The 10,751-nt window shown below is 43.9% G+C and overlaps 1 protein-coding gene across 2 annotated transcripts in view; it reads right to left on the bottom strand.

Annotated features, from left to right (window-relative positions):
- Positions 1-777: 777 nt before the first annotated feature.
- Positions 778-10,751, bottom strand: part of KLHL20 (kelch like family member 20) — a 38,119-nt gene continuing 28,145 nt past the window's right edge. For both annotated transcript variants that reach the window (XM_066597309.1, XM_066597310.1), the window contains 3 exons: positions 10,376-10,584; positions 8,227-8,333; positions 778-3,283 (listed from right to left, as the gene is read on the bottom strand). In XM_066597309.1, coding sequence (XP_066453406.1) covers positions 3,199-3,283; positions 8,227-8,333; positions 10,376-10,584 — 401 coding nt within the window. In that variant the 3' untranslated portion in view covers positions 778-3,198. The remainder of the gene's footprint in view (positions 3,284-8,226; positions 8,334-10,375; positions 10,585-10,751) is intronic.

Here is a 10,751-nt window from a genome sequence, read left to right as displayed (position 1 = left end):
CTGCAATTTTCCGCTCACGGTGAAGAATTCGCAGCATGCTCTATTTTGTGTGGAAAATCAATTGGACGGCTTCCATTTCAGTCAATGGAAGCCATCCGATCCGCGCAGATTGCAAAATGTCAATTTTGAAGTCGTCACGGATCAGAGTCAGAGTCATCATGCCCTGCACTGCGCTCGCACCCCCGACCAAGACACTCGCCGCAGATCCGGATAGGTGAGAATAGAGTCTCCGGCTGGCACGGATGGAGATTTCGCACAGGATTTCTGCCATTGCACGCTGCCAGAGGATTGCATGCGTGTACGTAATCCCATGCAAACAGCCGCGCGGTAACAAAATCGCGGCATGTCCTATTTCTGTGCTGACGCACCGGCTCTGCTCTGAAGCCACCCCTAGGCCTTGTTCACACAATATAAAATCGGAGGTGGATTTCAATGGATACTAAGGTTTTATTTTGCATTTTTACAAATAAAACAATGTTGATACAGGTTTCTGACACAGATGTTTATTTGAAGATGCTGTGGATCCACATGCCGATTAGCCCCATTTAACTGAGTAAATCTGTTCGTGGATTTTGCAACTCGGAATCCACAGCAACAATGACAAATCAATTCTTTTTTCCTCTTAAAACGCAGTCTTCAAATCTGTAAGTGGAGAAATAAGAGCTACAGCGGGGACTCCATGTATATCAATGGGAGGCTAAAAGAATTCAGCAGAGAATCCACGCAAGAAATACACAGTGTGACGGGGCTGAATGTCTAGAATAGGCCAACCCCCCCCCCCCCCCCCCCCCTTCCCGAACCTCTATAGACTAGATCTGGTATTACAGCTCATCCCAACACCGCCCAGGGACAAGAGTCGGAAGCTAAAACCAGATTTTTCAGCCTGATAAAGAGGCCCAAGCGGCCTTAATAGCTTGCTGTGTCTTCTTTTTGTTACCTACTAAAAGCGGTCATACATACTAGATTTTGTTTCCCTCAGGGCTCCTTCACACAAGCATATGCGCATTCTTCAGCACAACGTATTTGCACTATGAACGAGATTTGCGCAAGTGTCTGCACATTGCATTGTACTTTGCCTGTTCATATGCACACACAACACCCCTCTCCCCCTCCCCCACCTGATTTAAAAGGCTATTTAGCCCAATGAGGTGTTCTTTTCACAATGGTTTTGCGCTGCATTTCGAGCATCCCCTTATGTATCGTGTGTGCATTTGGGCACCCCTCATAAACTTCTATGGGGCCTTTGGTGGGCAAATGCGTGCAAAATGAAGCATATTCTACTTTTTGCTTGTAAAAAAAGGAAATGTGAATGAACACATTGAAAACAATTAGTTTTATTCTCTGCATATTGCATGCGCAAATATGCCGTATGAAGGAGTCCTTACTGTGAGCAACACTTTTTTTTTTTTTTTTTTATTACGCTGGGCCCTTTAAATCATGTTGCCATTTGCATTACAGGACCACTGGCTGTGTCCCAGCGTTTCTACAATGAATGTATTCTATCCATATCTACATTCTCTTACTTAAATTTACTGAAATTTAAGGCAGAAGTGACAACATACCGACGAGGATGTATTCCAACTGGAATCTTACGGATAATCTCAATAACTCACTAAATTCATACCAATTCAGACCTTCTACCCTCAGAAAATGAAGGTACGGACTACGCATCTCAGAGCCAGGAGACATTGTACAGGTGATAAATTATATTTACAGAATGCATCAACTAAAAACATTCATACAAATGTACAGAACTTTGTTAGCCCCCTTAAACCTGTTGTAGGCACATAAGACGAGATCGGATTAGGGATGTTAGATAACAAGTAGTCAATCGTCACCCCTGCCTTAATACATGAGGACCTGTACTGCGATTTGGCCAAAATCAGAGTCAGTATGTGGCCGACTAATGCGAGATTAAACTGCCAAATCAATATGTCCATGAATGGGGGTCAATAAGGAGGCCTCTAAGACTGGTAACGTTATGTGAAGCCGATATCTGGAGGCTCTCCTATATAGCAATCCTCATTTGCTCATTATTTTGTTAGTAGCTGTCGGCAAAAAAAAGACCTTCAAAGTAATTAAGAGTAAACACACAACAGTAAATGAACATTTTTTGGCAAAGCCATCCAGATGTGAATGTAGCAGACTTCATAGAACCTCAGCCTGGAAATAGGCGTTTGATGTCAGCACTTTAGAACGCATTACCGTATGTGGCATCTGCAGGAACAGAACTGGTTGCAAATTGGTAGACTCTATGAATTATGTAACACTTTTTTTTTTTTTTTTTTATACATTGCTTTTTGACCCACAGCATTTTCATTTTATACACAAACTATACAATTTTTGCTACATCTTCACAAGGCAATGCTACTTGAGAGTAGCCTAGTCATGGCCTGGACCAGTATACATGGTAGCAATCAGTGCAGCAGTTTTTAGAGGCACAAGGAAACTGGGAGAGACACTAGTGCACGTGGCTGTACAATGCATGTACTGCAGCATCTTACTAGGTGTAGAAAAGGCTCATATATCTCAGAGAAGGGTCTACTAGGAATATCCAATGGGAGGGTGAAGATCTTCACTTAATTAGCAGTCACTTCTGTGTCTTGCTGTTCATACAGCTCTTATTTTTGAAGAGCTGTAAAATTTCGAATTGTCCATTTATGGAGAAGGAACGTCCTCGGACATGCCAAAACCGTATTTCTGATACCAGCAGACTAGAACTTAGGTTCTTGTATCACCACCAGCCAAGTCGGGCCCCGATAACATGCAGGTAAACATTCCTCACCTTCATATTCCACCAAGAGTAATATTCCATGATATGCCAACTTCAAAGCTTCCCAAAGAGTATAAGTCATTGATCACCTACTAAAACCGAAACTGTAAAAGAAAGCTGCTGTTGAGGGATGTCATGATGGAACAAACTCAAGTCTTCCATGGGGGGGGGGGGAACTATAGATTCCTTCAGGAGCCAATGTAAAAATTAGGAAGACTCAAAACCTTGCAAATCTTGTGGGATACAGCTACAGGAACAAAAGTAATTCATTAGTGCGGGATATTACTGTTATTTTAAATAACATGTTCCTTGGCGTCTTTAATGGTGGAAATACTAACCACAAGGGGCTTAGATTTCGGTATCATGAGTCTCCGGCAGTGTTCATGAACCAAGGCTTTGTCAGATTCAATGTCGAATTGCAAACACTACCAAATGTGGGATTCACAGTGTGTCATTTTGATAACACCAACTCCTCCTCCTAACCGCCGGTAATTCATGCCTCCATACAGTCTGTAAAAGAGAAACAAGCCATTCATTAGTTTCCAAAGTTCACGGACCATAAACTTATTAACAGTAACAGTATTACATGGCAACATTCAAATTAATGACCCCCCTCGATGTTCATATGCTTTATTGGGACAACCCCGCTATACAAGTTTGTATCTGTAATCCTTTCTCCATATATATTTTGCCAAAAACCAAAACAGATACCAGTAGAAGAAACAGAAAAGTATTCACTTTCAAAAAATGTTTAGCTTTTTACCTCTTCTGGGGTTTTTTTTGGAGCAAATCCAGCCCTGTATATATGCCCTAAACTGGAGCAATCGATGCCAGTCAGCTGCTGCAAAAGCAAATAAAGTCTTGGGGCGCAATAAAAAAAGGTATAGGGGCGAAGGACGGGAACGTTATTCTTCCACTATATGAGCGGGTGCTGATAAGTCTTCGGCTTTACCCAGAAAAAAACGAGATAGGAAGATGAAACTTTACATTTACTCCACATACTCTCCACTGATGTCAACACACTTCTTACAATCAGTATTCCAAGTTCTGTAAGCCTTGCAAAAAGAAGAATTTCGGTTGTGCCTCAAACCAGTCATCCGCAGCAGCCATGGCATCAGAAATGGTGTGAAATGTGGTACCCCTGAGGTGTTTCTTCAGGTTTGGAAACAGATGATAGTCTGAGGGAGCTAGATCTGGTGAATAAGGTGGGTGGTCAACCAGCTGGAAAGCCTAGCTCCACCAGTTTTGCTGTGGTCGCTTGTGCAGTGTGAGCAGAGGCGTTGTCTTGGAGGAACAAGATTCCTTTGGACAGCTTGCTGCGCCTTTTGGCCTTCAGAGCTGCCTTTAATTGGTCCAAAAGTTCAAAGTAATACCTTGCATTGATGGTGGAACTATTTTGAAGGTCGTCCACTAGCAGCATGCTCTCCTTATCCCAGAACACAGACTCCATCACCTTAGTGGCTGAACTTCTTTGGGCAAGGAGAACCACTGTGCCTCCACTCTTTTGACTGCTCCTTAGTTTCAGGGTCATACAAATAAATCCACGTCTCATCCATAGTGACCAGTCGATCCAGGAAGTTCTTATCAGTCTGGAAACGCTGACAAATGGACCGGGAAGTTTTCACTCGCATGCTTTTCTGATCTGTTGTCAAACATTTGGGGACCCACTTTGCAGATCGCTTCTTCATGCTCAAATGTTCATGGATAATGACACAAACACGTTCACCAGAAATCCCCATGATGTCTGCTATTCCTTTAGGTGAAATTCGCTGATTCTCCAGTAGGAGGTTGTGCACAGCATCGACGATCTTCAGAACAACAACCTCTCTCGGTCGTCCAGGACGTTCCTCATCATTGGTGCTGAAGTGGCCCGTTTTAAATTTGGCAACCCAGTTCTTAACTGTAGACTATGAAGGGCATTGATCCCCCAATGTCTGCGACATATCGCCATGAATATCCTTCGCGGACTTTCCTTGCAGAAACAAGAATTTTATCACTCCTCTGCTCTCTTTTGCTATGAATATCGCCTTAGACTCCCCCATTTTGTTTTCCCGCGTGCCTAGATCACTGTTGCCATAAGCTACAAACACAAAATTTTGAAAACGTATATTAAACACATAAGACTTTCATGTGATGTAACATTCGTTACCATAGAAGCAAAAAAAAAAAAAGAACACAAAGCCAAAGAATTAATAGCAGCCCCTCGTATAAGGCACTTGTCAAGCCTCACATGGAATATTGTGTACAGCTCTGGTCACCAGTGCTCAGGAAAAATGTTGCAGTGCTTGAGGGGGTTCAAAGAAGAGTGACTAAGTTAATAAACGGAATGAGGGGACTGGAATACCCAGAGAGGCTATCAAAGTTGGGATTATTCACCCTGGAAAAAAGACGGCTGAGGGGCGACCAAATAACTATGTATAAATACATGAGGGGACAATACAAGGATCTCTCCATTGATCTGTTCATATCCAGGACTGCGACGGTAACAAGAGGGCATCTGCTACCTCTAGAAGAAAGAAGATTTCCTCATCACCAACATAGAAGGGGGTTCTTTACTGTAAGAGCAGCGAGACTGAGGAACTCTCTGCCTGAGGACGTGGTGATGGCAAAATCTGTAAAGGAGTTTAAGAGGGGACTGGATGTCTTTTTAGAACACTATGATATTACAGAATATAGACATTAGGTGACCAGCGGGGTTGATGATCTCAAATGTTGATCCAGGGATTACTGTGACTGCCATTATGGAGTCAGGAAACAATTGCCTTCCTCTGGACTAACAAGGAAGGGGTTGAAACAGGCTGAACTAGATGGACATTGTCTTCATTCAGCCCAATATACTATGTTACTATGTTTAATGCTAGGGTAATCTAGGAGCACTACTGCAACAGTGAAAGCAACAATAAGTAATCTGCTAGTATGGTGTGTGATATATGCATTTCTGTGGTGGGGAGAAATGGAGCAGAACAAATAAGCTAATGAGACTCCTGCACTCGGCAGGCAGAAACTAAATCATTTTACATTATTATTATAGCCATCATTATTATTCGTAGTCTTCCTACATACACGCTAATTAAAATATTGCAGTTTCCTTATTGCCCACTAGATGTCAACCCAACAAAAAGCAATGACCTATACTTTTGTTCAAAATGTTATTACTTCATTACACTAGCAAGCAGAGTTAAGGCCCATTTACACAGAACGAGGTGTCGGGCAAGTGATTCCCGACACTCATCCCTGTGTCTCCGCCCTCCTGCATGGGAGCTAGCACAGCTGGCTGGTTCACGGAGCAGCAAAGCAGGGGGGCGGGGCAGTGCAGGGGATTTCTCTCTTCCCACTCCCCCGCCCCCTTCCATTCACATTACACAGCTGCGGTTCACTACTGAACGTCCGCTGTTTAAACTGCACGATGAGCTTCACTGCTGATTTTTTATACAACATAAAAAGATCAGCGATGAAGCTCATCTTGCAGTTTAAACAGCAGCTGTTCAGTAGTGAACGGCCGCTGTGTTATGTGAATGGAGAGGGGCGGGGGAGCAAGAGGAGAGAAATCTCCTGCACTGCCCCGCCCCCCTGCTGGCCGCTCCGTGAACCAGCCAGCTCCGCTATATCCCATGCAGGAGCGCGGAGACACAGGGACGAGTGTTTGGTATCATTTGCCCGACACTTGTCCTGTGTAAATGGGCCTTTAGGCGGTAATAGAACCTATTATTTTTAATGGGTCTATTTACATGCGCCATTTTTCTCTCGCAGCTAGGATGCAAGATAGAGAAATTAAAGCATGGCCTATTTTTCATCGATTCTGAAAACTCACCCATTATTAAAAAGCTGCACTTGAGTGTCATGCGAGTGTGATTTTTAAATTTTCCTATTGAAATAATTCACGTAATTCTCGCAAACTGCATTAGACTCGCAGGAAAAAAGGGAAATCGCATGTTTATGAGCACGTTATCAATCTGTGTTTCTCAGACAGACATCGCGCTTGACCGTGAAAATACGGCCTTAAGGGGATTTTCTGGGCAAAAACAGTTGATGTTCTATCCCTCAGGATAGGTCATCAATAGTTAATCACCTGGGATCCGCAGCGATCACCCAGTCTGCTGTCAGTGCAGCGGGCCACACATCATCATCGGGATCAGGAACAGAAGTGCCCTAGCTGGTTTCACTCTCAGTGAAATCAATGGGAGCTGAAGCCGGCTATTACACTTTCGCTTCCGACATCACGGTCAAATGTGGAAGTATAATAAGATTTCCATGAGAGTGAAGCCAGCTAAGGCACTTCTCCCGATCTGCTGCCCTGACAATGGGTCAGGCGATCAGCTGCGAGTCCCCAGTGATTAAGTACGGATGACTTATTCTCAGAGTAGTCAATCCCAGCACAGCCTTTGCCATAAGATGAAACCCACAGTTGGGTACACTTAAAAAAGTAACGTTTAATACATTTGATTAAATATCAATATAGTAGAAAGCTCATCGTCTCAATATGGTGTGAATGAGTGAAATACATTAGACAAACCTGGCCTAAGAAATTATTCTGCCTTGCTGATTATGCACAAATATCAGGGTCATGACTGCAATGCTTGCTGCAAATGGTGCGGTTTTTAGCGCAGAGCCTCATTTAGTTCATCCTGCAAAGCTTATGTCAGACTCCGTTTATCTGGCAGCGTTTATCACACATGCTGGCAGTTCATGCAGGGATCTAATCACTTGCCATAGCTTTAGCACATAGTGTACTGGCAGCGCGCACCATTTGCAGCAAGCGATACAGTCGTTACCTTGATATTTGTGCATAATTAGCAAGGCAGGATATGGTTTCTCCGACCAGTTGGGTCTATTGTATTTCACTCATTCACAATATATTGAGACTCTGATCTTTAATTCATTTCTACTATATTTTATTAAAGATCAATAAAAAAGTTACTTTTTAAGAGGACCCAACTGTGGGTTTAAGCTAATTACAAAGGCTGTGGTGGGAATGGTTACAATTTAACCCTACTGGGCCCTTGAGCCCCAACATTTTTATTCACATGTAGGTCATCAATAAAGTTTGACCGGTTGCCTTTTAAAGGGATTTTTTGGGCAAAAAGTTTGTCGACCAAACCACAGTCAGCTTGACATCGGGCTCCTAATTACGGAGCAACATGTTTAGTTTAGTAATGAGCCGAGTACAGGGATACAAGTCCGCTGCAAAACTTTTCCCAACGGTGTCTGGCTTGATTGACAGGTCTCTGCCTATTAATGTATAAGGAGAGACCTGTCAATCTAGCTGAGCAGGTTGGGAAAAGCCACACAGCGGTCTCATCTCCCAACACTAGGCTCATTAGCAAAACTGCATTTATCCCGAAACGCCACAGTGTTTCACAGACATGGGGGATTAAAAGTTTATACAGTCATATGAACTAATAGACGTCCGAATTACTTAACCCGGATATTAAAACAAAGATTGTGAAAAGTACCTCCATGTATTAGCATCTGGATCAAATACTTCTATTGTCTTCAAGTACGTTGTTCCATCAAAACCTCCTACAGCCATCAACTGTCCGTTCACCACTGCAAGGCCAACCTACGGTACATACACATGGGCAGTTTGAGAATACGGTTGGTATTCCTGGTTTATGTTGCTGCATATTTAGGTTTTGACTCCTAACTAGAAATAAGCGAGCACGCTCATTTAGGGCTGATGCTCGAGTGAGCATCGGTCTTCTCCAGTAACTGATTACTCGTCCCAGCAACTGCGGGGGGGCAGCGGGGAGGAGTAGGGGGAAGAGTGAGAGAAACCTCTCTCTCCCCCGCCACTGCTCGGACGAGTAATCAGTTACTCGAGAAGACAGATGCTCGCTCGAGCATCAGCCTTAAACGAGTGTGCTCGCTCATCTCTACTCCTAACCTTGACAACGAGCACCATAATGTGCTGCGCTAATAAGGGTCTGAGATGTTGTTAGGGATGAACTGGGCAAAAGAGATACTTTTAACAAAAGGTGTATGACCTGACAAAAGTTATGCATATGAAGCACAGCCAAAAGTTATTGGGAGAGTACAGTATGTGCTGACATATATGTGGTCACACGTGTCACTTTACAGAGGTCTCCCTACTGACTACTACTGAAGGGCTGGTACCATGTTTAAAATATTATTTGCATGCTCTATCAAACAAAATACATTTTAATTTTAAAAAGTCTGCAAGCTTTGTGTAGATGTTGCCTATACATAACTAGTTATAGCGCCCCCTGGGGGTGTGCTGATTCCTTCTCAGAAAGTCTACCTAATGTGTCCAGTTCTGGCAAGAAACCTTCTCTAGCGCAGTGATTCTTATTTGTTGGCCTACACAATAGGAGAAGTTACTTTGCTGCCCATGTACAAAAAGAATCTGAGCCGCGGGACTCGGCCTATGTGACCACCGGAGTAGGACACTAGCAAGAAGTTCTGGGAGCAAATCAAAAGGACAACAGGAGGCACCATAACAACTATGAACAATAACAGCAATATTTAGACACAGCAGAAATTATTTTTAAGGATTCCAATTGAAAGGAAACCATGAAATCAAAGACAAAAGGATTATATTTATGCTAGCGCTGCATGGCGACTTTGCTAGCGTGACCAAATATTGATGTGTAGCACCGCAACATCACACTGCCATTGAACTCAATGGAGTTGCAGTGCAAGTTGCCGTGACCAAAATGTTGCAAAAAAATTTAAGTTTGGATTTTTCGTAGTTGCTGTACCCCGCAGCTCGCATTGCGACTCCAGAGATCAAAGGCAGTGCGATATTACAGTGATCTTTGGTCACGTGACCTCCACTGTGATGTCCTAGCCTTATGTGGGGGACAAGCCCTTTAAAAAGGCCGTGTGCAGATAATCCCACACTACGCAGGTGATTTTCGTCATACTCCTAAAGGAAAAAAGGTTAGACACATAAAAAAATAAAGCAGATTTGTGACAAATAAAAAAACTCTCTAGAACACTCAGATTTGGGTGAAGAAATATAGGATCACTGATATCCGTATCTACGGTCTAAGATTCCAAGAATATTGGAGATTTAGGCAGAACCAGTCACATTACTCTAGACTAGAGATGAGCGAACGTGTTCGGCTCCGCCCCTTTTCACCCGAACACCGAACTTTGCGAGCAATTCCGTGCTCGGGCGAAAAAAGTTCGGGGGTCGCCGTGGCAGCGCGGGGGGGGGGGGGTGCGGCGGGGAGTGGGGGGGGAGAGGGAGAGAGAGAGGGTTCCCCCCTGTTCCCGCTGCTGCCGCCCGCACCGCCGCGCCTCTCCCCGCCCCCCGGCGCCCCCCGAAGCTTTACGCGCGGACACTGAAGTCCTCGGCAAAGCCGGTGTCCGGGTGCGGAAGTGTTCGTTAAGAACACGTTCGCTCATCTCTACTCTAGACTATTTTGAACATACATTATATCACTATATATGGGCAGTGCAGGGTTTGAGAGGGGTCATGCACAACAATAGGGATGCAACCAACAAGAGACATGATATGCGCTGCCCCTCAACAGACCTTACACTAGATAGGTTGTGTGTCTAGTATATTACAATGAAAACTGTATGAAATATCACCTATTAATATGTGAACCATTTTTACAGCAAGTGTCTACATACCCCACTCCGGCGGGAGGTCATGGCGACGACTGGTGACCACTGATTGGTCCTGGGATTGTACCGTTCCGCGCTGCTCAGTTCCGTGGTATCATCTCTTCCACCTACTGCATAGATCATATCCTGGTACACAGCACAGCCCAGATGTTTTCGGCGGGTACCCATCGGTGCTATTGTGTGCCAGCGGTTTTCCTGAGGATTGTACCGCTCAACTGAAATGGCAGAACACAAAACCATGATGAAAACTTTTCTGTGTGCTATATGCGGTATATATTTTCTCAGATTTGTGAGAAGCAAACTTTTTGCGCATTAGATAACAGTTATTTTTGGTGCACCCATTTCAGATAAGAACTACCTGCTTGCAATAATCTTTGGTGTC

The sequence above is a fragment of the Eleutherodactylus coqui genome, chromosome 3, assembly GCF_035609145.1.
Source record: "Eleutherodactylus coqui strain aEleCoq1 chromosome 3, aEleCoq1.hap1, whole genome shotgun sequence".
In the NCBI taxonomy this organism is placed as follows: Eukaryota; Metazoa; Chordata; class Amphibia; order Anura; family Eleutherodactylidae; genus Eleutherodactylus; species Eleutherodactylus coqui.
This window is presented reverse-complemented; position numbering and strand designations above follow the sequence as displayed.